General features: G+C 39.6%; 1 protein-coding gene across 12 annotated transcripts in view; it reads left to right on the forward strand.

Moving 5' to 3' along the window:
- Window positions 1-27,633, forward strand: part of HS2ST1 (heparan sulfate 2-O-sulfotransferase 1) — a 104,765-nt gene that overhangs the window by 27,813 nt on the left and 49,319 nt on the right. For 2 of the 12 annotated variants that reach the window (XM_087889895.1, XM_087889896.1), the window contains exon 2: window positions 17,584-17,993. The exons of 8 other annotated variants lie outside the window; for them this stretch is intronic. In XM_087889895.1, the coding sequence (XP_087746021.1) occupies window positions 17,933-17,993 (61 nt within the window). In that variant the 5' untranslated portion in view covers window positions 17,584-17,932. Of the gene's footprint in view, window positions 1-17,583; window positions 17,994-21,537; window positions 23,593-27,633 lie in introns of those variants that run through there. 2 more of the 12 variants (XM_087889902.1, XM_087889897.1) reach the window with 2 other exon arrangements.

The raw sequence follows: 27,633 nt of genomic DNA on the forward strand, positions 1-27,633 counted from the left end.
CATTAGAAATAAACTGCATGTGGAATATTTACCTGGAAAAAGTGCATATGCTTAGTTATAAGCTTACTTGCCTCTAGAGGGGATTATTGTAGTAATTTCTACATGACATGCTCTTGAATAGTTTGAAAACTACAGCCAATGCAAAAAGAAAAAAGAAAAGAAAAGAAAAGAAAAAGCAATAGTTAGAATGTTTTCTGTAGCTGTTGAAGCCATATTGTATTGGTATTATTTTTTCCAATTTGATTTCAAGTCCAATAAAAGATGAAACTGTAGATGGTTTGGGTTAAGGCTAGCTAAAATAGAGATTTTGTGTGTGTGTGCTTTTTATTGTCAAGGAAAGCAACAATGATTAACTGAGATAATACATAACCTTTTCATTGGCAATATCCCAGTTTGGGGCTAATCACATTTTTTATTGCTTGTATAGGTGTTTTTATTTTAATGAGCTTTTAAATGTTTGGAAACATATCACGTTTCCTAAAGCCTCTTGTGGATTTATTGTCTCTGATTTATTCATATTCTGTTTTATAGTACTCTTCCACTTCGGCAGCTTACAGATTGAAAAACAATGCATAAATATTTCTGTGAATAATATTAGAAATGACTTACACAGACAGTTCTAAAACTGTAAAATAAAGTATGTTGAGATCGTTTGAGACAGAGTAGGACCAAGAATTTGTGTTTGGATGAGCTGATAAGAGGCTTAAAAGTATCAGACAAGACACATAATGGATAATGGGCACAAAGAGGTGAGATATGGACTTAGTGTAAATTAGATGGGCTAGTATTGTAAACTAAATTTAGATTTTCTTTGATTTCTTTTAAAATTATTTCTTTTGCCCATTATCTTCCTTTTTCTTTAGTTTGTATTATTTATTTATTAAATTTTTATCCCACCTTTATTACTTTATAGATGATTCAAAGTGATGAACATACATAATATTCTTCCCCTACCTATTTTCCTCACAACAGCCCTGTGAATTGGGCTGGGTTGAGAGAGAGTGACTGGCCCAAAGTCACCAAGTTTTGTGCCTAAGGCAGGACTAGAACTCAGTCTCCTGCTTTCTGGGGCAGCACCTTAACCAGTACACCAAATTCAAATTGTTTTCACCCTGAAAGAGAATAATGTAATGGGTACATGTCATACATCTATTCACTACTTCTTATCCTTCAATCATAATAGACGATTTGGGACAGGGAAGTGTTTTATATATGTTTTCCTTTTTACTATTCTTTTATATCATTTGCCAAATAATTGCACTTTTAATATAGCTAATTGTCCTAGAAGTACCTCCAAAAGGATAGAATTACTGTATAAATATATCTACTGTGGATTCAGTTTGTTTCCCTACTGTTCAAGTACTGATTATTAAAATAAAATAAATATAGCTAAATGAATACTTTGAAACCTTAGTATGAGATTATTTAAATATGCATCTTAATACTGTTAGCATATGTGGTACTCCATATAATGCAGCGGTGGTGAACCTTTTACTCACCGAGTGCCAAATAGATACGCGCTTTGCGTGCTTTGCATGCTTCGCCCGCGTCTGCTATCCATATTAACATGCAGCTTCTCCCCCATGCGCTGCGCATGCAACCATAGCATCTCGCATGTGCATGGCTTTCACGCAGCTCTCCCGTTGCGCTGTGTGTGCAATTGCACCATCTGCACGTGTGTGCTGTTTTCATGTGCGCAATGCACGCGCGTGAATGCCACCTATGCATGCATGTGCTGACGGCAAGTACTCTTGTGCGCATGCGCAAATGCACTTGCATACCCAGGAGAACTCCAAAGACCAGCTGAGTCACCTGAATTGCGTGCATGCCACCAAAGCCTGAACACCAGCTGGGGCGCACGTGCATGTGCAGCTGTAGGTGAGTTGGAAAGAGATGGTTTCACACAGCCCGGAAAGATGTCTCTGTGTGCCACCTTGGGCACGCATGCCATAGGTTCGCCATCACGTATATAGTGGATACATCCATATGTGGTATTTCCATATAGTACTTCAGAACATGTGTTTAATTTCAAGGTCAAACCAGAGCTTTGCATTTAGTATTGATCTATATACTACTGAAAACTCTGGATTCTATAACTTTTAACTGGGCAAAACAGTGCATCATAGGGCAAAATCTTTTGAAGCAAAGTACCTAGTAATGGGCTAACTTACAGAATGTATCCAAAATCTGGACCCATGACTCTCATGAGATTGAAATTTGGCAAATTTTATAAAACATTTTATGACATAATACAGAGTGTCATAAAACATTTCTTGTGCTGATGTTTGACTGTGTTATACAGTTCAACATGAACTATTTTCAAGCATCTCTGTGTCCTGACTTTTCCAGTAAAGACAGCACATTAGAAGCCCTATCATTGTTCAAGGCATTGGGGAACCTGGTAAAGAAATATCTCGGAAACAATGAGCCCAAAGGGCACAAATTGTCTAGTTTTAAGTTAAACCTGGAGGGGAAGAGACACCATTACTAAGAAAAGAAAAACTTGATAGCACTCTACCAATATGGGAAGAAATGTTACAGGGCAGGGTGTGTGGATCTCCATCACCTGAAAGTAATTCAAATACCCAGTGGGTAGATGTTTTATAGAGGGAGTTCCAAACTTGAAATGAAGAATTTTCTAATTGTGGGAAGTGTTAAACAGTGGAAAAGCCTGCCTTGTGAAGTTGTGGCTCCTCCATTACTAGACTGGATTCTCATTTGTCTGAATGGTTATGAGGCTTCCTGCACTGTGAATTAGGATTGAATTAGAAGACCTCCAAGGTCCCTTTTGATGCTATGATTCTGGGTTTTTTTTTTACGCTTATAAAAAGTTTCTGCTTTGCTTACAAAATGAAAGATGTACTATTTCTGGGTTTTCTTCTAAGGGCAAAGAAAATTAAATGTAAATTGCATTTACCTGTGGAAGATACTATCATATTTACATAAAGTCACATTTACAAAATTACATCAAGAGGGAAATGCAACATAATGATTTCATAATTTATAATCAATTCACTATGATTATATTTTGTCTCTTGATGTAATTTAGTAAATAGGATTCAGGTAAGTATGATGTTCTGCACTTAATGTAATTTATGTAGTTTTTAGAATTTCAGAGGACTGAGTCTAAAAAAATCTGTTTCACATTTTAGATTAATGGCTGTTTTATTGAGAAGCTATTTGTCAGTGCTTAAAAGTGGGCCATCTGGAAATCAGTTTAAAACTGGAAATAATGTCAAATTGATTTTTTAAAATAAAGCGTCTCCATTACTTCAATTCCATTATTCAGCATTTTTAGTTTAAATTTACTGTAACAGTTGGCTATGGTGCAGGTTCTAGTGCGGGAAGTACAAAAGATTATAAATAATTTCTTATATAATAGAGTATCTGAATAGTTGGGAAGAGATTTGGCATTTGTAAATTTATTGGTGTCAAGCTGTTTATACAATCTTACAAATGTTTTTGGTTTCTTAGTTTAAGTCGAAGAGAATTTGTTGGTTTATTTCCTTAAATGAGGTTAAAATGACCTTATTTTAATTCTATAGTATAATTGTTTTTAAAAGCATCTTCCATTTTGAAGGAATTTAGGAACTCAGTATAAGGAACTCTTTATAGTGCATTAGAAAATAAAAATTCTGCCTAACAATCTTTATTTTATTGCTTGATGGCTAACCTTTACAATGAACATATTGACTTAGACTGGCATACCACATAATGTACTTTCAAAGTAGTTATTAGGAGTGACTATATATAAAACCCATTGGCTTGTAAAATACTGCTGTATATTCCTGGATGACAGATGTACTCAATCGTTCATTAATAGAAATAGCAATTTTAAAGATGGCCTAATGGACATTGCTTTTAAAAAACACTGATTTTCTTCTGCACTTAGTATCATTATATTATTTCAAATGGAAACTGCTTGAATAACTGACCCTCAAGCCAGTTTAGAAATGACAGAGAACATTTTAGAAAGCAATTCTCCATGGTTCAGCTATTGGATTGTAGTTTGAATATGCTGTTATTAAATTCAATTTATTATTGAACTTATCTTCAAAATACTTCACTTGTGTAGACTAAGATTAATATTAAATTTTATCTTAGAACTTCTGTTAATGTCAATAATGGCGGCAAGCTGAAATCTATACACTGTCTATAATTTTTTTAAAAAATAAGTCATTGTTTTACAGGATAGATATCAGTATTTAAGGTATAATTCTACTAGCATAGCATTGTCTAATTTGTTCAAAGGAACTGTTTTGTGGAGTCTGCAGATGTGGCAACTTATGTGTTTCATTGCTGCAGTTTTTTAAAAAAAAAATGTTGATGGTTTGCAATATGAAATAGAAAACAAAATGTTAAGAGCCAAATAATCTTGGTGGGAAATTTAAGGACTCATCCACAGAGCCTGCAAGTTATGAAGATACTCCACTTGCTATTTTTAAAAGACATACTCTCACATTGGACTCTTAATTTTATTGCCTGTCCAAAGTGTTCTGTCATGAAAGTATTGTTTTAACTGTAGTGCAGGGTTATCAAAACACAAGGCCCTGGGGGCCCGATCTGGCCCGCAGGGTGCTTGCTTATTTATTTATTTATTTATTTATTTATTTATTTATTTATTTATTAAATTTTTATACCGCCCCCTCTCCCGAAGGACTCGGGGTGGTGAACAGCCAGAATTAAAAACACACAATACAAATATTAAAATACATTAAAACGAAATTAAATTATCTTTGGCTTCTCCAATTTAAAACCCCTTACCCATAAAATTCCCCAATTAAATTTTTTTTTAACCCAGCTTATTTTGCTGAAATAAAAAAGTCTTCAGGGCCCGGCGGAAGGTCCGGAGGTCCGGGATTCGTCGTATCCCTGGGGGTAGCTCATTCCAGAGGACGGGTGCCCCCACAGAGAAGGCTCTTCCCCGGGGGGTCGCCAGCCGACATTGCCTGACAGACAGCACCCTGAGGAGGCCCTCTCTGTGGGAGCGTGTTGGTCGGTGGGAGGTTATCGGAGGCAGAAGGTGGTCTCGTAAGTAACCGGGTCCTAAGCCATGGAGCGCTTTGAAGATGAGAACCAACACCTTGAAGCGCACTCGGAAGACCACTGGAAGCCAATGCAGCTCGCACAGGAGAGGTGTCACGTGGGAGCGCCATGTCGCCCCCATAAGTACCCGCGCGGCCGCATTCTGCACCAGTTGGAGCCTCCGAGTGCTCCTCAAGGGGAGCCCCATGTAGAGAGCGTTGCAGTAGTCAAGGCGGGAAGTGACGAGGGCATGAGTGACCGTGCATAGGGAGTCCCGATCCAGAAAGGGGCGCAACTGGCGTATCAGGCGAACCTGATAGAAAGCCCCCCTGGCCACGGCCGTCATATGCTCTTCTAAAGACAGCCGTGCGTCCAGGAGGACACCCAAGTTACGCGTCCTCTCCGTGGGGGCCAATGTCTCGCCCCCAATAGTCAGCGATGGCACCAGCTGACTATATCGGGACGCAGGCAGCCACAGCCACTCAGTCTTGGAGGGATTGAGTCGGAGCCTGTTCCTCCCCATCCAGACCCGCACGGCCTCCAGGCACCGGGACATCACTTCAAGGGCATCGTTGGGGTGGTCTGGGGTGGAGATGTACAGCTGGGTGTCATCAGAGTACAGATGGCACTGCACCCCAAAACCACGGATGATCTCTCCCAGTGGCTTCACATAAATGTTGAACAGGAGAGGCGAGAGGACCGACCCTTGTGGCACCCCACAAACCAAGTGCCTTGAGGTCGACCTCTGCCCTCCAGCCAACACAGACTGCGACCGGTCGGAGAGATAGGAGGAGAACCACCGTAAAACAGTGCCTCCCACTCCCAACCCCTCCAACTGGCGCAGCATGATACCATGGTCGATGGTATCAAAAGCCGCTGAGAGGTCTAATAGGACCAGAACAGAGGAGCAACCTCTGTCCCGAGCCCTCCAGAGATCATCAACCAACGCGACCAATGCCATTTCCGTGCTGTACCCGGGCCTGAAGCCGGACTGGAACAGATCTAGATAGACGGTTTCATCCAGGTACTGCGGGAGCTGTCGCGCAACCACACTCTCAACTTCGCCAAGAAGCGAAGGTTGGAAACTGGACGATAGTTTGCTAAAACAGCTGGGTCCAGGGAAGCCTTCTTGAGGAGGGGCCTCACCACCGCCTCTTTCAAGGCGGGAGGCAAGAACCCCTCACTCAAGGAAGCATTTATAATCCTCTGGAGCCAGCCTCGTGTAACCTCCCGGGTAGCCAGCACCAACCAGGAGGGACACGGGTCCAATAAACATGTGGTTGCGTTCAACCTCTCCAGCATCCTGTCCACGTCCTCGGGAGTCACAGGGTCAAACTCATCCCAGATAACCGTCTCAACACACACCTCGGACAACCCGCCTGTACCTACCCAGTCAGAGTCCAAGCCTTCCCGAATTTGAGCGACTTTATCATGCAGATAATGCGCAAAATCCTCAGCACGACCTTGCAAGGGGTCTTCCCGCGCTCCCAGATGGAGAAGGGAGCGGGTCACCCTAAACAAGACAGCTGGGCGATTTTCTGCCGACGCGATAAGAGCGGAAAAGTAATTACACTTCGCCGCCTTTATCGCCACTAAGTAGGTCTGGCCCGCAGGGCTGCCCTGAAAGCAGCGAAGGACTGACCTGTGGGTGGCCCTCCTGAGCTCTGTTTTCGCTGATAGAGGGTTGCAGGAGGCTGTCACAGCCAAAAACAGAGCTCAGGAGCCCGCTTTTGCTGGTAGAGTGCACAGGCCATGACAGGCACTCCAACACAAGTGACATCGAGCTGGCCACGCCATCTCCGGCCTCCTTGAGGTCAAACACAACCCTGATGCAGCCCTCAATGAAATCAAGTTTGACACCCCTGCTGTAATGCCAACAGAAGAATTATATATTTGAGCATGGAAAATAAAACTGTGGATAACATAGTCTGGCTTGCAATCATCCTACTTCAGTTGAGTGGCAGATCTGCTATGAGTATCCTTTCTTCTATCCAGTTCATTCTTGATTTGATTACTGTAATCTTAGCCTTCTAGTTTAATGAAAAGAAGGACTATGGGTGACATGATTGCAGTGTTCCGGGGTGGGTTCCACTTACCTTTACTACCGGTTCACAATGGGAGCACGCACACTTCTGCTCATGCACAGATCATCAGTGATGACATCGGGGCAGGTGGGGGGAGCCTCCCACCGCCATTACTACCGGTTCGCAAGAACTGGACTGAACCGGGAGCAACCCACCACTGCAGTGTTCCAATATCTCAGGGGTTTCCACAAAGAAGAGGGAGTCAACCTATTCTCCAAAGCACCTGAAGGCAGGATAAGAAATAATGGATAGAAACTAATCAAGGAGAGAAATCTAGAACTAAGAAGAAATTTCCTGACAGCAAGAACAATTAAACAGTAGAGCAACTTGCCTCCAGAAGTTGTGAATGCTTCAGTACTGGAAGTTTTTAAGAAGAGATTGGACAACCATTTGTCTGAAATGGTATAGGGTTTACTGCCTGAGCCTGGTGTTGAACTAGAAGATCTCCAAGGTCCCTTCCAACTCTGTTATTCCGTTCCTTCCAGTCCTGCTCTTCCTTTAATGAGTAGGCAAAACAGTCAAATAACTCTTCTGAAGAGCTGTTGCTTGTACGATACCGTGAAGAGAAGTTGGGCTGACTGCATTTATCAATTATGGGTAGCCCTTGACTTGACTTACAACCACAATTGAGGCCAAAATTTTTGTTGCTAAGCAAAACATTTGTTAAATGAGTTTTGCCCCATTCTACAACCTTTCTTGCCATGATTGTTAAGTGAATCACTGCAGTTAAGGTAGTAACATGATTATTAAATGAATCTGGCTTCCCCATTGACTTAGCTTGTCAGAGGGTTGCAAAAGGTGATCACATGGCCCTGGGACACTGTAAACGTCATAAAAAGAAGTCAGTCGCCAAGTGTCTGAATTTTGATACTGCAACCGTTGTGTGAAAAACGGTCATAAATCATTTTTTTCAGAACTTTGAATGGTTATTAAATGAACTGTTGTAACTCAGGGACTGCCTGTACAATGTGAAACAGTGTGAAGAGGCTGCTTAGTGAGAAACTATTCTATGGGAGGAGCTCAGTGCTTCTGGATTATCTGACAGCACCTTTTTTCTTCCTAGCTTCTCATACTCTTAATACTAGCAGTCTGTTTTATTGGGAACTTGTATCAGTTGTTAATGCAGGAGTAATCTTTGTGAGTGTGGGTGTTTTATTGAATCTTTTCTGTTGAGGAAGAAAAAGAGGACCAGGCTGCAAAGGAATAGAGGAGGATTGTGGGGAGTTTATTTGATGTGGAAGTATCTTGTTGGAAGGATCTTTCGGAGTTGAATTAGCAGAAACCTGGGATGGTTTTCAATATTTGAATTAGAGGAACAGGCAGAAAGGGCCTAATAGTGACTTGACAGGAAAGAGAAAAGCCACCCCACGCTAACCCCAACTATGACTTGAAAGTATGTATGTTTGGCTCCTAGAGCAATCAAGGGCTTCATTAAGTCATTTTGCAGTTTTGTCTCAGAAGACGAATAACCTGGACAATGGATAGTCTATTGTTATTCAACAAAATCAGACTATATTACCTTTCTAAGCTCAACAGAACTGATTTAAAAAAAAAAGAGACTACAGAGGTTTTTGTACCTATTAACCTGTATTTCTTTTGTCTCAAAGGTGTTTTTCAAAAGGTTATTTTCTTTGAAAATCTTTTGCTTCTCATCCATGAATCTTTTTCAGATATGACAAAGCTTCTTGGACGAGCAGTGAAATGTTTTCAAGGAAAAAAACTAAGAAAATCCAGTTGCCTTTTGAAAAGCACCTTTGGGACAACCATGACCTGGATGATTGAGAATCTCCATAGACTGTGTTTCTTTTCTTTTTAAAGTAGAACTGCAAGAAAGCTCTCTTCTTAATAGAGAGCTTTAATTAAATCCTTTCCTTCCCCAAATGCTAGTTTATTAAATCTCAGAATTTTGGCTCAATTTAATTATATAACTCCAAATACAAGAGATTTTTTTTAATTTAGAATTTCTGACAATCTAAAAATGATTGCTTCCTATCGGCCTGAAATTTTTCAGAATGTGGGCTCTGGTGAGGATCTAGATATGCTAATCACATTTGGAAGCCTTGGGAAATAGTTGCTTGCCCCTTACATGGATAAATTTTCACAGAGATATTTATCACTCTAGCTCTAATAGCACAAACAATGGCTCCAGATTTCGGTCAGAACTTCACCATCAACAAACCCATTCCATTTGTTCCTGAGGCATACTTAAGGCCTTCCTTTCCTTTTAGTTCTTTCATGTAATAGAGGCAGATTGGGTATTCAGTTTGGAACCACTTCTTCCTACCCAATTCTGCACGTTTTCTGCAGTGAAGGAAAGCCTATAGCATAAATTGGAGAAAGGGGTAAAATTGACCAGGATGGGTCAGGTTGGATTGTGGAGGCCTTGAAATCCTTTAAGATAAATTGTAACCTTATCAATACTGATCACTCCAGAACCTTTAAAAAATGCAACCTGTGATTATCAGCCCTGATTTGTATGTTAGAGCTTGCATACCCAAGTGTCCCACTCTTGTGTTTAAGACAGTGATTCATGACAATACTGAAAATATGGAAAATGATAAAGGAAGCCACCATTCATTGCCCTGAAACTACATTGAAGTATGTGCGAGGAAATATTTTGAAGATGAAGAAGGAATTCTTTTCCAGAATCAACCTAGAATGTTGAATAGGCTCCACCTCTTTCTGAATATAGAGAAGAGCTCTGATAAACATGTTTCCGTTTAAAAATTTAACTGTTCTAGTCTTAGAGATTTTTAGCTATGCTTCTAAATAATGTAGGTGGAGGCAAATTATTTTAAAGTGGATCCCTTTGCTTTTGATTTAGGTAAGAAGGCTGTTTTTTAATCACCTTGGGTTTGATCATAGTGAGATAGTGTGAAGAACATTTGGAAGAGCAATTACATGTTAATGTTTTTATTATACAGCTGTTTTTTGAAGTGCTAGAAATTAGTGGAGAAATTATATGACTTATCAAATTGTGGTATCCTGTGATTTAATTCTACTGAGAAGCAAAATCTGATTATGTGTCACAGAAAGCAAGCATATTTCTCCTTTGTACCTAAACATGTGAGTGAATACATTTTTGTATATTTAATTCATTATAAGTACTCATATTGCTAATCAAATTCATGGGAGGTCATTATGCATTCTTGCATAAATCAGTGTCCCAAGGGATCATGGAAATAATTTATTATCTTTAATAAAAACACCCAAAATGAAACAAATTAAATTGGCTTGGTATGGAAAAGAATTTACCATTTGAATTTTGTAACAAAACTTGCATAGTCTCAAAATGTGGTAATTTATTTCTGTGACATGTTGTGGTATGTGTTTTGTTTGGTTTTGGTTTAATAAAATGTATTCGCCAGGCTATATAGCATGTGTTTCCTAAAGCACCATCAGTAATTTGCATGGTGGAATTGGATACAGCCTCTTCTCCTAATGGACTGCGGAATGGTCCAGAAGTGGGTTGATACAGTGCAATCTGCCCAGAGACTGAGTCGTAACATTTTGGGCCATGCCCCTCTCTGTGATCGTTGGGGCCCAGTTCTCGACTCAGTCTTCTGATAGAGACACCCATTTGCAGTTGCTCTGTTTATTCCACTTCTGGACCTTTCAACTGGTCATTGGATCAGGCTTCCTTGTTTTATTTTTATTTATTCTTGCCCCTGATTGTGCGGACAAGTTTAGTGTGACTGTCAGCCGTCACCTTCTGAGCTGGCTTGGGCCTCCGCCCACGGCTTTGGCTGTTAGTTCGCCGCGGGGCCGGAGATTAATTCTCCTGATTACTGGCAGTGGGGGGGGGGGCGCTTTGACCTTCGCACCACTTATCTGCTGACTGCGGCGGAGCAGCCACTTCGATCTCCAACCGCTTGTTTGTTGCCGCGGTGTGATGTTGCTTTAAACTCCGGGCCGCTCGATTTCGGTCGTCGCTGAGGCCCGGCGGCCATTTTGACTTGAATTTTGCAGTGATTGGCAGCCTTGTGGAGCGGCGGGGAGCGGATCGAAGTGCAGGATAGTCGGGCCGCTTTCTATTGATCGCGCAATTATTGCAGCAACCCTTCTGGCATTTGACTGCCTAATAGTTGCAACGGCATAGTAGCATGGGCTTGGAGCGATACGCTCGTTCCAACCTTGGAGCTTTGTATAGGCTCTGCGGATCATGACGATGGTTTCTCTTGCCGTGGGCGCTGGCAATTCCTGGGTTCACCCAGGCACGCTGCCCCTTGCTAAGCCAGAGCGGCTTCTGTGTGCTGGCTAAGTCCTGGGAACAAGCACAGCCGCCACTGTCCCAGCTGACTTAATTTCCTACTGGACATGGCTGAAAAATCCAAGCCTAGGGAGGAGCACAGGGCCAGGGAGGACCGTTCTTCAGGGGGTAGGAAGGCTTCTTCCAAGTCCCACCATATCTCCAAGGAGAGGCAACTGTCCTCCACAGTCTCCAGGCCTGCCTCTGCTGACAAGCAGGCATCAATGGGACAAACTGAGACCCAGTCACTTTCCAGTGATCACTTGATCTCAAGATCCCTGCATCGGGAGCAGGCAACCACCCCATCTAGGGCATAGTCGCCTGAGACTGTTTCATTGGCACAGGGGACAGCAGGAGCTGGACAGGCCAGAGGAGGGAATCCTTTTGCATGTCGCATTCCACCACAGGATCCCTGGCCTAGACATCCAGCTGAAGTCCCAATTCCGGTTGTCTCAAACTTGCCTGAACGTCTTCAAATTTTAATTTCTCAGGCCATATCCAGGGGAGATGTGGAGGTCATACAGCATAAGAGGGCAGCCTCAGTTGAGTCTCCCTCCCTTTCTCGCCATGCTCTCACGTCCCCACCCGCAAGTCTCACCAAGCCTCCGGACCAATTGCCTTCCCATTCGGGGGGCAGCAAGGACCTGTATTTGGGAGAGGAGGCTCAAAAAGAACAAAATGTTTTGGATGGTGAGGGGGTACTACCAGATGTCCCTGCTTTCACTGGTCTCTTTCCCCCAGGTCTCTTCAAATCTTTACTCTTCAAGGCAAAGGTCACCGCCGGACTTCAGAAGGAGGGCACTTCCACTGATCGCCAGTCCACTCAGGACCAGGGCCACAGCTTGTTTTCTGAACCAGTGGCCCAACAGCTCTTCATTCCAGCTCCCAAGCTCTTCACTGATGTTGTCCGCAACCAATGGCCCAGCCCAGCAGTGCTTCCTACACCTACCAACATGGACAGGAGGCATTACAACATGGCTCCTCACCTGCTGCAACTATTACAGGTACCCTCTATTGACAGACCAGTAGCGGTGCTGACTTCCCCTTCTTCCTATTTGGCCGGGCACCCCTCTGAAGGCCTATGGCCAGAGGAGAAAAAGTTAGAATTGGCCAATAGAAAGACCCACCAGGCCGCTGCCTGGGCCATTCAGGCCGCAACGGCAGCCTCCTTTTTCAATAGGTCTTCCCTTATCTGGCTACAACAATTGCAATCTAGATTGCCCCCCAATGAGGTCCGTCTCCATCAGGACCTCAATAAAATCATTGTGGCTAATCAATTTTCAGCGGATGTCACACTAAACGCCGCTAAGTATTCGTCCAGGGCTCTTGCCTCCAACGTTATCTCCAGGAGGCTATTATGGCTTCGACAGTGGCCTGCTGAGTTCAAGTCAAAATGGCGGTTGGCCTCTTCCCCTTATTCTGGCACTAAACTCTTTGGGGCATACTTGGATCCTCTGCTTGTAGAGAATTGAGATAAACGAAAGGTAATGCCTTTGGCCCCTAGATTGGCAGACAGCCTTTCGTTTTAACCTGTAGGAGGGGTCTTCTCAACAGCGTCCTTACATGCAAGGGACTACCCGTCAATCAGACAAACATCCCTTTCGTGACCGCTCACGAAATTTTGGAGTCCAAAGACATCTCTTTCGCGGGTCTGGTGGCTGCCAGTTCCACAGACAGAAATGACTTGCCCCAAGGTCCTCCCATAGGAGGCGGTTGAGCCTGTTCATGGACCAATGGGCTCTCACCACAGGGGACAACTGGGTCTTTATGACAATCAGACAAGGCCTGTCACTGGAGTTTCTCTCCAGCCCTCATACGATGCCCTGTCTCCAGCAATTTAGTACGGTGGGACCTCATAGAGTGTGCGATCCAGCACCTCCTAGACATCAAGGCCATAGAGCCGGTTCCGCCACAGCAGTGGGGACAGGGAGTTTACTCAATTCTATTTGTCGTGCCAAAGCGCTTGGGGGGCTGGAGAGCCATCTTGGATCTCAAAGTCCTCAATTCATTTTTAGTATACTGGAGGTTCAAGATGTGTTCCCTCCAGTCAATACTCTGCGGAATCTGCCCCAGGGACTACATGGCCTCCATCGATCTTTTGGAAGCATATCTACACAGTCGGATCTTTCCTGTTTATTGGAGATTTCTCAGGTTTTATTATGCGGGTCGCCACCTATAGTACAGAGCCTTGCCGTTCGGCCTGGCGTCGGCCCTGCACTGCTTCATGAAAGTTCTGGCGGCCCTTGCAGCCCACCTGCGCCTATCCCGGGTGAGGCTGCAAGCCTATTTAGACGACATCTTGATTCAGACTCCCACCCTTCCTCAAGCAGAGAGGGACATCACCTTAACAATTCAGACTCTACAAAACCATGGGTTCCTAGTGAATTATCCAAAAAGTTACCTCTCCCTGAGCACCAGGGTAGTCCACCTCGGAGCCATCATAGACTTCTCTCTGGGTCAGGTCTTCCTGTCGCAAGAGAGGACGGACAGCATACGAACCTTGGTGTCCCAGATTCAACTACACCCCACGATCACGCTGGCCAGCCTCTCCGAACTGCTAGGCAAGATGGTCTCTTGCATGCACATTGTGCCATGGGCTCGGCTACACGCTCGAAGCCTTCAATGGTTTCTATTGCCACATCAATGGAGGGAATTAACCAACTCCCCGACAAAGGTCAGGGTTCCCCTCCCTATCAGGAGGTCCCTCCACTGGTGGGGGTCATGGGCTCTCGACAAAGGCTCTCTGATACAGGAGCCCCGACGGACCCTTTTGACATCCGACGCCATTCTGTATGGCTGGGGAGCCCATCTGAATTCACAAGTAGCCCAGGGTCGCTGGTCCCCTCACGACCTCGTCAACAACATAAACTGGCTAGAGTTATGGGCGATCCATCTGGCCCTAAGACACTTTCAAAGCTCTGTTCAGGAGAGACATGTCCTCATTCTGATGGACAACGTTGCCGCAAAGGCACACGTCAAATGCCAGGGCAGAATGCGATCCCAGGCACTCATGACAGAAGCCCTATGGCTAGGCAGGTGGTCGGAGGCCAACCTGGCTTCTCTCAAAGCAGAACACATAGTCGGCAACTCAAATGTTCAGGCAGATTTCCTGAGCAGGATGACAGTAGACAACTCTGAGTGGCGTCTCCACCCCAGCATATTTCGGGACATCTGCATTCGGTTCAGCAAAAAAATTTAATTTAAAAGGACCTTTAAAAATGGAGGCGATGGGAAGCCATAAAACAAATACAACATAATCACTGAGCAAGGAATCTCCCATGCTTTTAAATATAAAAACATGAGAAGAGGGTTTATTTAATTGAGTGGCCATTGTATTTTCTAAACATTTTATTTATAGTGGTGCATGATGTCAGAAAATTTGATAGACAGTTTTCTGTATGTTTATATGCCCCCCAAAACTGTGGTCTTTGCTTTCTTCAGTACCATGCTAGAACCTCCCTGCCCTTCCCCACTCTGGTCAAATCAGGAGACTGCTGCACAGTGAGCTAGATAGAAATAAAACATATAATCCATATCTAGCGCCAAAGTAATCTGAAATTCTAAACTGCATTCAGTTTATGGCATTTCATTAAATGTTAATTTGTGTTATTGTGTAGTTGTATATTCAATCTGTCTTCTATGAGATCATAGAAATGTACATTGCATTCCCTCATCTAGGCTTTCCCTACACAACCACCTAATGAAATGTTTGGGCCAAAAGAGAGTGATTGACCCAAAATCACTTATGAGTTTTTTGTGCCAAAAGTGGACCTCAGATGAAATCTCCACAGTCCTACTCCAACACCTTTACTGCTACATCACATTTGCACATAGTTTAAGTGCATTAACTTATGTTTTTATAATACAGCACATTGTTTAGAAATGCCACTTTCATTAGCTGCTTCTGTCATATTGAATATAATTACTGAAATTAAATTATAAATATTAATTACAATTATTCATTTAATTGAGTTTCAAGCATGGGTATCCAACCCTTTGACTTGCCCAGGCCATATTAAGTGAAGAAGAATTGTCTTGGGCTGCATAAAAATATATAATATAGTTAATGTATATGTTAAAAGTTATGTTCTTGTAGGACTGTATTACTAGCTGTTCAAGGCCATGTGGCCTGTGGGCTGCGGATTGGACATGCCTGGCTTAAGGTAACTAAAGTTATTAAAATTAATGTTAAAATTAATATTGAAACAGATAAAAAGAACCAATCTATGGACAGGGTGGAAATTTGTACTACCTTTATAATAAAAGTAAGCCATGAAATATTTTTAAAAATATAGTAAACTATATAATGTCATGAATTGAATTATACATAAATACATAAATTAAATAATTAATGTTTGTATTTCAAATTTCTTTTTATTTGAGAATCCTTTCGGCATCTTATCCAAATTTTCAAAACTGCCATAAAATTGCTTTATCTTTGGAAAGAATTGAATCAAGCAAGTAAAGATAATATGGACTTTTAAACGTTGATATTTCTTTATAGAACTTATTTGTTTTTTTCCACAACAGTGTGAGCATTTCTAGAATGCCGGTCAATGTTCTCAAATTAGATGACTGAACAATAAGATCAAACACTAAAATTCAGCACATTTCTCTCTATCTCGGATTCCTCAAAGCAACCGAAACCTATTACTCCCTTGACCATAGATAACTGATTGGTTGTCTTAAAAAAGACAACCTTGTAGTAATAAGTATGATCCATCAAATAACAGCCCATCTAAAATCTAGAAGATCAGCCCCTGCTGACTATTAAATGCTTCATATGCATTTCTTCCATAATGCCTTTAGTAAGGATTCCCTGCATGTCTGTGGCTTTGCGGTATAGAATTGCAAAGTAGGAAGCAACTGATAAACATTGCTACAACTCTTTAATATTTCTGGCAGCAGAAATATGCTGAGCTGGTAACATCAATGCTAAAACCCAAACTTTAATTCACTGTGGCTCCCAAAGGAAAGCATTATTGTGACTAGTTCACAATGTACTTTAAGGTAATGGAATCTCTCCCAAGGAAAATAGCAAGCATATTACCACAACATTATTGATACTCTAAAAAGCCTGTCATAATATTTCTAGGACTGCATTAAGATTTATGGTAAAAGAGGCCTCCCAACTATCTTGGAAAAGGAAAAAAATATATTACTACTTTAAAAGTTAAACAAAAGATGTTTTAAAAAAATGATACAAATTGCAAAATGGGACTAGTGTGTTTCTACTTTTCATTTGAAAAACCATAGCATTTGGCATTGATAATGAGAAGAATAATCAGATAACTTTTAAGAAGATTGCAGAGTAATTTATTAATGCTAGATTATGGTGAGGACATGTTGGTACAATACTATGCTTGGATATATTAACTGCCACATTTCATTCTCTCTTGAGACACTGCTAATGAAGACTAGAGAAGTACCTTGATCTGCTGCTTTAGTATTGTGACTTAGCATAACAATTTGTAATCCTTGCTGTGGAAGAGTGAGATTACAGACAAACTGATTGATTACATTTCATCAAAATGCAGATGCTTTACTACTTTATTTCTAAGAAGTCATGTAATTTTGCCTAAAACTAGCTTGATCTTGTTAACACGAACATATTAATTTAATCTGAACGTGTTAAATCATCTTGCCTTTCTAGATAATTTTGGTCTCTTGTAAAAATCTAAAATTTGCACATGGGTTTATATACTTAGAGTGCATCATCCTCTTCCACATATCTATAGTCATTCATTCTCTTTTCCTAGCCAGTTCAGGTCTTGCTAGCATTTTTCTCCGTAAGTGCAGGGCTGTGGCGGTGAATGGGCCGTGGCAAACAGGTAGCAGTGGTGGCGAACGGGCGGCCGAGGCAGAAGCAGATTTTTTTTCTTGTTTTCCTCCTCTAAAGCTAATGTGTGTCTTATAGTCTGGAGTGTCTTATAGTCCGAAAAATACAATAATTATTTTTGCTATCCACTGAGTTTTTTAGGAGTAGGACAGCCTAGAGATCTCAATCAATTCCTCAATTAAACAATCTGTCCGCTAATTATCATGATATAAGAAAACTTTGATAGGGCCTTACTAGTTCACTGTAACCACCAGTCAGGATTTCTAACTTGAAATTTATTGCTGCTTTAATTGGGTCACATGAGAAATAACAACCTTAAATTTTAATTGTTGCTTTGGAGAAACAATTTGCTCGTTTTCATCCAGCTTTCCTTCCTTAATTCATAGGTTAATTCAACTAATTTTTTGGCTGGACCCTGCCCTTTCTGGAGGAAATGTGGTAGATTGATACGTAAAAGCATGAAGAGATAAGTAACTATTCATACGTACATAAGCAGATACATATAAACAACAACTGTATGTCAAATGCTGTAATTCAGGGGTCCCCAACCCCCGGTTCATGAACCGACACCAGTCTGCAGTATACCAGAAACCAAGCCACACAAACAAGCGAAGCCCTATCCATAAGATACAGGCAGCATGCGAAACCATACCCCCTCCGGTCCACGGAAAAAATGCTCTCTACAGAACCGGTCCCTGGTGCTCAAAAGATTGGGAGCCACTGCTGTAATGGTTGATGGAAATTACCTTGGGAGACAGGAGGAAGAGCTTCAGAGTAGACAACTGCTATGCAAAAGGTATAGTATTGGGAGCATTTCAGAAGACACCCTCCTAATTTTCTGGGAAGTAAAGCAATAACAATAGCACTTAGACTTATATACGGCTTCACAGTGTTTTACCGCCCTCTCAGCATTTTTGCTCCCTACCATCTGGATCCTCATTTTACTGGCCTTGGAAGGATGGAAGGCTGAGTCAACCTTGAGCCGGTGAGATCTGAACTGCCGAACTACTGACAATTGACACAGTCGACAGAATTAGCCTGCAATACTGCTTTCTAACCACCGTGCCACCAAGGTGAAGGGGAATATTCTGAGACTTGCAAGATTCTGTTAATGTTAATATTAAGAGTTAATATTCATTATTGTGCACCTAGTCTAGACTAATAAATGTTTATATTGAAGGTGGGGAAATGGGTTTCATAAGCTAGAATGACAGGGGAGAAGAGCTCAGCATTGTAGGAATTTAGTCTAGGTTTATAATATTTTTACCTGTCTACAATTGGTTTGCAGGGTAGTGTACTGTATTTTCTAGATAATAGGAGTGCTGCAAGTATCTTAATATTCTTCTGTTTGAAAGGAGAAAGTTTTCTGCTTGCTCCATCAAACTATTTCAGACTAAGTTGTTGCTCTCAGTTTTTGCATAGAGCTCCATCAAGTTCATGCCCCTCTTATTTTCCTTTAGAAAGCAGTACATTCCAAAACGCTGAGGGAGTACTTCAGATCCTCAAATACATCTCTAACACTGCCTTGTGGCAAGAGGCTGGCTTTTACTGCAGATGCTTTGATCTCCAGTTAAAGTTTAACTTCAGTCCAGTGGGTCTGACTTCTTTAATAGTCCTTTATAGCTTTTATTTGTTCCAGAGGAGGAAACTGAACTGCTTACCGGTGTTTTTTCATCAAAGTTTTGAATGTCCACACACTATAATCAAGCTAATGTGAATCTGTTCATTCTTTTAAATAGAGAATTCTGGACATTGAATGGCAAAGTAAATTAAATGTAGTCACTAACAATGTTAAGTCCTGGAGATGGAATCCAAGTCTGCAGCCAGCTAAATGTCTTTGTGTCACAGAACTGTCTATCCTTGTCTCAGACTTGGTTTATTATCCTCACAACAGGAAGGCAGATTTACTAGGATCCCTTATGAGGGCTATACTTCTTAAGCTTTGGAGTGGTTAAAAAGGTTGGCATAATACAGGTCCTCGACTTGCTATCACAATTAAACCCAACATTTATGCTGCTAAGTGAAACATTTGTTAAGTGAGTTTTGCCCCATTTTACGGCCTTTCTTGCTACAGTTGTTAAGTGAATAACTGCAGTTGTTAAAAGTTAGTAACATAGTTGTTAAGTGAATCTGGCTTCCACTATTGACTTTGCTTGTTAGAAAGTCTCAAAAGCTGATCACATGAGTCTGGGGCATTGTAACTGTTGTAAATATGAACCAGTTGCAAATCATCTGAATTTTGGTCATATGACCAAGGGGATGCTGCAATCATCATAAGTGTGAAAAAGGTCTTAAGTCTCTTTTTTCAGCAATGAAATTTTGAATAGTCACTAAATGAACTGTTGTAAGTCGAGGACTATCTGTATTCAGCTGTGCTGCCACTTTTATAGGGATCTATGCAACACACTTGTGGCTTTTTCGGTAAACTCTGAGGCCAACCAGATAAATTTATTCTTCCTTATTTACTTATCACAGGCAGTGCTGTTGGTCTTTGACTGTATTACAGAAATAATTCATTCATTTATTATATTGTTCATAATTATTTTCAAGCATTGTGATTAATTTTCCAGTTGACTATGTGTCATAATTCATTAATTTGTTATGCATGAGCATTTAACTATTTCATGAAAATTGTTCATTTCCTTATACAGACTTTCATTAATGACTTTAATCCCTCACATAAAATTTACTGTTTTTGACTTTTAAATAGGATTAAACCATGCAAGAAAAAGACTTTTGAAAATATTGAACAGATTTGATTTCAGTTTTAATTTTTATTTATTTATTGAAGGAATTTTCTCCAATTCTCAATATAAATGTCACTAGCTAATAAAACAAGTAATACAATAAATCCATAGAAATGTATAAATTCAAGAATGGCAGCATAATAAGAATCACATCAGTAATAAATGAGCTAAAGAGCAGGATAAATTTATTAATTTATGGCCAGAGGGGACTTTCTTCCTCCCAAAAAGCTGGAAATAGGTGATGGGTGAGTCCTGGAGATGCCATTATGTCTCCAGAACACAATTTGGAATTCTCTTTCCAGTTATGGCTTGTTGAACCCCAGAAGGCCGCTGAATTAAAAGGAAACCCCAAAATCATCAGCTAAAGTTCCTTATGCTCAAGTGAACAGATGCCGGAAAACCTAATAGTCAAGCAATGTATTTCAGAAAAAAACTATGCTAAGACAGGATAGAACAGGGGTTCCCCCATCCCCGGTTCATGGAAGAGATGGGCATGCAGAAACATTTCTCCCCCCACCCTGCTGCTGTCGCCACTGGTCCACGGAGCCAGAAAATTTGGGTACCACTAATCTAGAAAAAAACCTGGAATAAGAAACAACACATATGATTCAGCTTGGAGATGAATGAGGCCAATACAGCTTTTTGCTGCAAGATTTTAACTTTAACACCCATCCTTGGTCAGTAGCCTCACAGCTGTATGCTGAATTAACTGCATTTCCCAGATGCTATTAAAGGTAACTCTTCATACAGAGCATTACAAGAATTTATCAAGGCAATGATCTGATGTAATGGCCAGTCTTTCCCTGTCTGGAAGAAGGTTGTGGCTTTTAAAGAGTTTATTGACTTTTAGCATGTTAGAGTAACTAGCTATGTTAGACCAACAAATAAGCTAAGCTGCTCTCTGTTCAGTTGAAGTCTAAAAGTTGATGCTGTAATTGTCTTCCAAGTGCTTAAATATTTTGAATTTTGTCTACTATTCATTTTACTTAAGATGCAATTTGAACAGAATTTTTTGGAGGCTCTGGGAGAGGTGGCTATAACAGGATATCTAAAAGTAGTTTAATTTTCATTTAGCAAAACAGCTCTAACTAACTTGATAATTAAAGGCTGAATGTTTTGAGAAAGTAAATCCAAGTTTTGAAATGCCCTTCCAGCTATGCGTATTTGTAAGTGTGTGTATAACTAATCTATGGGCTTTCAGTAACATTTGATGCTTATATTTTGGGGTGTTGGGATTTTGAAGAACCAATGCTTTTGGTTTTCCAAAATTGCTGGAAGATTCAGTGACAGTTTCTAACTTCTAAATTGCTTTTGGTTTACAGCTGACATCATTTTTCCCAGAAGTTGAGATTAAGATCTGGATGGTTTAGTGCTGATGTGCTGTCCTTAGACCATAAAGCTTTCAGACTCCATGCAGTTGCTTTGGACACATCAATTAGAAAACATTAAAATGCAGTACACTAAGAAGAAAAGATTAATGTTACCCTAAAGTATTCCATACCGAGGCTTTTCTGGTTTAATTCATTCATGGGTAAAGCCCATTGGTATCTAAAATTCCCTAGGCTACTCAATGAAAGCATTTGTGCTTGTTCTGTGACAGAACAGCTATAGGAAAAAGGCAGAGACAAATGGTTGCATTATGCTGATGGAAGAGAGATTGCATTTTCAACATTTGTCATCTCATTCAGCTTGATATGAGATCTTCTCCAGACTCTGCTTTTTAGGGGGATTTATCAGTGTATTCTCCCCCTCCCTTAAAAAAGTAATCAAGTATATTGAAAAGGTATTTAATTTCTGGTCTTCTGTTTTAATGCTCATACCATGTAATGAGCTGTGCAACTTGCATCCTGCCACTAATATTTCAGGATTTACATGAATTTTCATGTGTGTTGAAACCCACACACATTTTAAAAAAAAAATAAACATAAGAAAGTGGTCTAGTTACTAACAGCATATTGATTTTCGATGATGATCTTCTGTTCTCTGAAAACGGGAGTAATTACAGTTTTACAAACCATAAAGATTGGCAAGATGAGATTTATTTATTTATTTCCCACCTTTTATTAGTTTCACAAATAAGTCAAGGTGGCAAACATATCCAATACACCTTTTTCCCATTTTCCCCACAGCAACCCTATGTGGTGAATTGGGCTGAGACAATGACTGGCCCAAAGTCACCCAGCTGGCTTTCAGGGCTGAAGCAGGACTAGAACTCATGGTCTCCCAGTTTCTAGCCTGGTGCCTTAACCACCAGATCAAACTGGCACTATGATGGAAAAAAACCTTATATAAAGCACATACATCTAACTAGATGGTGGTTTTGTCTTGTGAAACAATGCTAGAGTAAAGAGAATTCACATAGGATTTTTTTTTAAAGAATAGATAGTTTAGGACTATTTGGGATTACTTAAAAAAACTGATAAAAAACTAATATCTGAATTTGCTTTAGCTTGTCTTTAGCCAACAGAGATCTGATAGCTATTGCTTTTCTCTTCAATTTTACAAATTTTGTCTATAATGTCTTTAACAACGAGCATAGTTAAGCTGAAAGACAGCTGTACTGATTCATCCTGAAGAGAGAGAGATAAGAATTAATCCTTTTTTCTCAACTTCCAAGGTCTTTAAGATCCACCAAAGGGTTACAACAAGAACAGAAAGTTCTCCATAAAGTGTAGCAGTTGGTGTTTTCATTTTTAGTTTGCACACTTTTCATGAACTTTCTAGGAGTACCAATTTTCTTATGGGTGCAATTTTGCTTATCTTTAAGAAAACCATTAATTTTAATAGGACTTTCATCTAAATTAGCCATCTAGAGTATTGTACAGAAAAAGTCAGTACTGGTGAAATCATGCTATAAATACAAACAATAATATATGCATTTTTAAAGCTATACAGTTTGAATGTGTGCAATATGAACATTACAGGAGAAACCAAAATAATTGGGTTACTAGGTTGTATATCATTGTTACTATGTAGATAATAGTACTGCATATTGTAATGCTAGTATATTACAGAATTGTTATTATTTTGTAATGTCATATTGTTATGTAGCTTTGTACTATATATTTGTGTAAAGAGAGCCAGTTTGGTGTAGTAGTTAAGATATCAGACTAGAAACTGGGAGATTGTGAGTTCTACTTCTACTTTAGGCACAAAGCCAGCTAAGTGGCCTTGAGCCAGTCACAGTCTTGCAGGAAGGAGGCAAAGGCAAACCACTTCTGAAATTTTGCCAAGAGAATTGTAGAGACTTGTTCAAGAAGCCACAGGGAACCAAAAACTGACCCGAAAGGCGCTGCCTCTCAAAAAAAGTGTAAAAGTATGAATTGGCATGAAACAAAGAATATATGTGACCCATTCAAACCAGGTCATAGAGGCAGAAGAATTGGTCTAAGGACATAAAATTCTATGGAAAAGAACAGAGTGAAAATTTCTAAAAAGATACCAGCAGATATGGTTCTCAAAATAAGCTATGATTCTTAACAAAAATGGCAAAATAAACCATTAATAGCACAATTAAAGATGATTTTCTAAACAACAGACGGCTGTATGTGAACTGGATGATGGTGAAAAAGTACCAAGAAGTATAAATATAAAGATGGGACTAACCAAGAAGCTGAGACTATCCAAGCTTTGATGGAAGTTACACAGGTACAGCAGATGAGAATTGTTGTATTTGGGAACTATAACTCAGAATGAGATGGTTTGCTTGGTGGGTATCTCACATGGACTCTTCTAGAACTCAAACCTAGCTTGTCCAGCTAGACCAAGTTAATGGATGGGTGACTGAAATGTTAATTTCAAAAACTAAACAATAGAAATGGTAAATTCCATTCCTCTTCATGTGTGCTGAATGCCTATTTCATTAGGAACAAATAACAATGAAAATACTATAAAGAAACCTCTTTATTACTTTTTGTATGACACATCTATTTGTTTTAAGTTCATGGAGTCTTTCTTGGATTTGTTTAATAGTTAGGCTATCCTAGGATATTTATTAAACAAATTTATATAGCTGTCCAGCTTACATGTAGTGACTGTGGGTGGTGTATAACATTAAAAATCCAGAGTTAAAAAAAATCAGGATATCTGCCTAGAGTCACCCTAAATAGTAAGACAGGGGTATATACATTTAATAAACAAATTAATAAATTTATCCTCTCCCCACCACTGTAGTGACAACAACAGAGTCAAACAAATTAATTGATAGGCTCCAAATTCGGTTCCAAAGCCCCATGACAAAACCATGTCTTCTAGGCATTTGGAAAAGCAACAGACTGGAAGCCAATCTCATATCTGTATGAATGATGTTTCAAAGGGAGGGAGCCACCACAGAAAATGCCCTTCCTAGATGCCACCAAATGTACTTCCTTGAGAGTTAGACCCACAACCTGCCTTGCCTTCCTGCTGTGGTGGGTTGGATGGATGTAATTGGGCAGAGGCAGTCCATCAAATAGCATGGCATAGGGCCTAGCTATCTTCGAGACCGCCTACTGCCACTGACGACCTCCCACCGACCCATGCGCTCCCACAGAGAGGGCCTCCTCGGGGTGCCATCAGCCAAACAATGCAGGCTGGTGACCCCCAGGGGGAGGGCCTTCTCTGTGGGGGCACCCACCCTCTGGAATCAGTTGCCCCCTGAGATAAGGAGAATCCATGACCTCAGTGCCTTCCGCCGTGCCCTTAAAACTTTCTTTTTCCAACAAGCCGGGCTGCCCTAATTCTTTTTAAGGGTTTTTAATTGTTTTGTTTTGTTTATCGTTTTAATTAATGGGGCCAAATCTATATATATATATTAACTGTATTTTAATATTTGTATTTGATGTTTTTATTTGGCTGTTCACCGCCCTGAGTCCTCAGGGAGAAGGGCGGTATACAAATTCAAAATAAAATAAAAATAAAATAAATAAATAAATGATTTTAAGTTCTGTAGGGCTTTAAAGAAACATGGTTTAAACGCATCACCTGATTATTATTAAGGTCATTACTTTACTTGGGAATATGACTTTGAATATCACTTAAAAATAAATCTGTAGTGAATGTAGTCTGGATTCCCACTGGGGAGGTGCTGTATTCTAGAGTGAAAGAGGAAGCAAAGCATGAAATGGTTGATTGGGAGGCAGAGAGTAAGAAAGGGTCCTCTATAGTGATTCTCAAAGTTATCTATAGTGTTATAAATAGTTGCTTTAGCTTGGCAAGATTTCTGTCTATGTATGAAGAACAATAAAGGAAATTACTATACTCAGAAATAAGTCCATGTATCTTTCTTGGTTTTTGAGCTGCCTGACAATCTTTATTCAAATTCTGCTGCTAAAGCCCTTTCATACTATGTCTCTGTGCAGAATTTAATGCAGAAACCTTTTTCAAGATGAAAAATGATCAGGATTTGCATGTTTGGAAATACTAGTCAATAGAAGACTAAAGATAAGACGTACGCATATAGTTCTTTGATAAAATGCAATATATATATATATTTATAAAGCATGATTTGACTCTCCCTCTAGTGGTGAGCAAATATTAGAGTGCAACTGAAATGGAATAGTAAATCTCTAGTAATACTTTAAAAAAAAAAATTAATGAGATACTTTGCCAAAGCGATAGGAACAAAAACAAATTAATAAATCAGTTTGCATTCACAATACAGTCCTAGACTAAGAGATGAAAAAATAAGATTGGCAGATGTTTTCTCTAACGCTAGAGAAAGCCATTTTATTTTTATCAGTTTATGACTTGATCAAAACATTAATTTATGGGATATATATTTTTAATAAATATGATTTATGCCTTTTCTTTTTCATCAAAAATAATTGCCAGAATGGTTTGCAACATGTCTTTTTAATGTATATTTTCCCATTTTTAATTATAAGTACCGGTATGTATAATCATAACCACATTTATAATATTATTTCTTCCATTCCTGTATTCTACCAGTGTGGTTGAAATAGCAGAATTAAGTTAAGTAATGCTGATTTGGTCTTGTTTATCTGGGGATATAAATGATGGTGTGTTGCATATTTATTATAAGACTTTTTCATCTACTGAAACTTATTAAGAAGATGAAAAAATACAGTTTCCATTACTATTACTATATTATGCAAGCAAACATCACCAAAGATATTTAATATCAAAATTAAGGGATAATATCTCTTCCAGCTCTTTCACTGAAGTACCATATAACCTCTTACAACCCATTTAATTTTGCCCATGTTACTTCTTAATCTGCAAATGAAGTAAATCAGTCATGTTAATTTCACAGTAATTTTATTTGAGATAGTTTAAAAATAGTTACATCCTTAATATCTGAAACTTCATTTAAAAAGAACAGTTGAAATAATGACATGAAAGATATGAAAAAAAGACAAATAAAACATTATCATTGTTTATAAAATCCTCTTTCCAAAATAAGAGGAGAAGCACAATTGTGATTTGTTAGTAATATTAAATACTGGCATACTGGAATATTGGCATTATTCAGAATCAGGGTGGATAAAAATCAATGTTTTTTTTAAAAAAATAAAAAAAATCAGATTTTTTTTATTTAAATCAGATTTTTTTTTATTTAAATCGGATTTTTTTGATTTTTATCGAATTTATTTTAATAAAAAACTTTTGGGGTAAAAATCTATCATAAGATAGTTTTCTATTTAAGATACATAAATAATTTAGTTTATTCAGCATGAAATGGAGCTTAGTTATGTAGCATGAGGCTGTATATTCTGCAACACTGGGACTATCGGTGAGTCAACAATGGGTCAAAGGAGTAGCAGAGATGACAGTTGCTCTTTAAAAATTATGATTTAAATCGAGTTGATTTAAATCAAGCCTTTTTACTATTGATTTAAATCATGATTTAAATTGTGATTTAAATCAACTCGATTTAAATCAAATCCACCCTGTTCACAATAGTTATGAAGTTCAAGACAATTTGTCAGATGCATTCTAAAACCTAGCATGATAATTTAGTACATGTTAGCGTGTATGGAAAAAAAAATATAGTCTGCCTATTTCACAAACTGAAATGGTTGTTTAGCTACATGTTAACAACATTAACACTACCAAGCTGGGATAAAGATATCTAGCCAGTGCAGTATAATGAAGATTGGAATTTCTTAGGTGATTTGAAATGTATGGTTATAAAATAGTTAAGATCAAAAGCCTTCTTAGTAGAAATCTGGGGGCATATTGAGCTTCTCTTGAAGGGAAAAATGGGTGGTTGAGGAACATGAATATTTTACAGACAAATATACTGGTAAATGTTAATTATTTTTCTAAATGTTGTTACTTATGACTAATTAAAAATCCACGATTTCTCAAATTATGTTTTAATCCAGGGGTACTCAAGTGTAGGTCATAAGTAAATTTGAGGTAGTCAAAAAGCAGGAGTCCTGTCTGATACACTCTTGCTTTATCTGGCCAAGCTATCATCACCTGCTTATCCTGTTCTGCCTGGACAAGCCTGAAGCTGTGGATAGAATAGGAATGTGAGATAATGGAGCTCTGGCTTTGCTTGTGCTTATGCATAGACCATAGTGCTTACTCATAGACCAAATAGAAAGGCGTGAACAATGTGCTAGAGTTCAGTGGGCTGGTGGTGGCACCAGAGTCCGTAATTGCATGTTCATTTAGTGTGCCGTGGACCCAGCTAATTCTTTTTCTTTCCCTGCTGCTTCTACTTTTTCCACTTGCTCTGTT

The sequence above is a fragment of the Pantherophis guttatus genome, chromosome 3, assembly GCF_059756535.1.
Source record: "Pantherophis guttatus breed Tessera chromosome 3, ASM5975653v1, whole genome shotgun sequence".
Lineage (NCBI taxonomy): Eukaryota > Metazoa > Chordata > Lepidosauria > Squamata > Colubridae > Pantherophis > Pantherophis guttatus.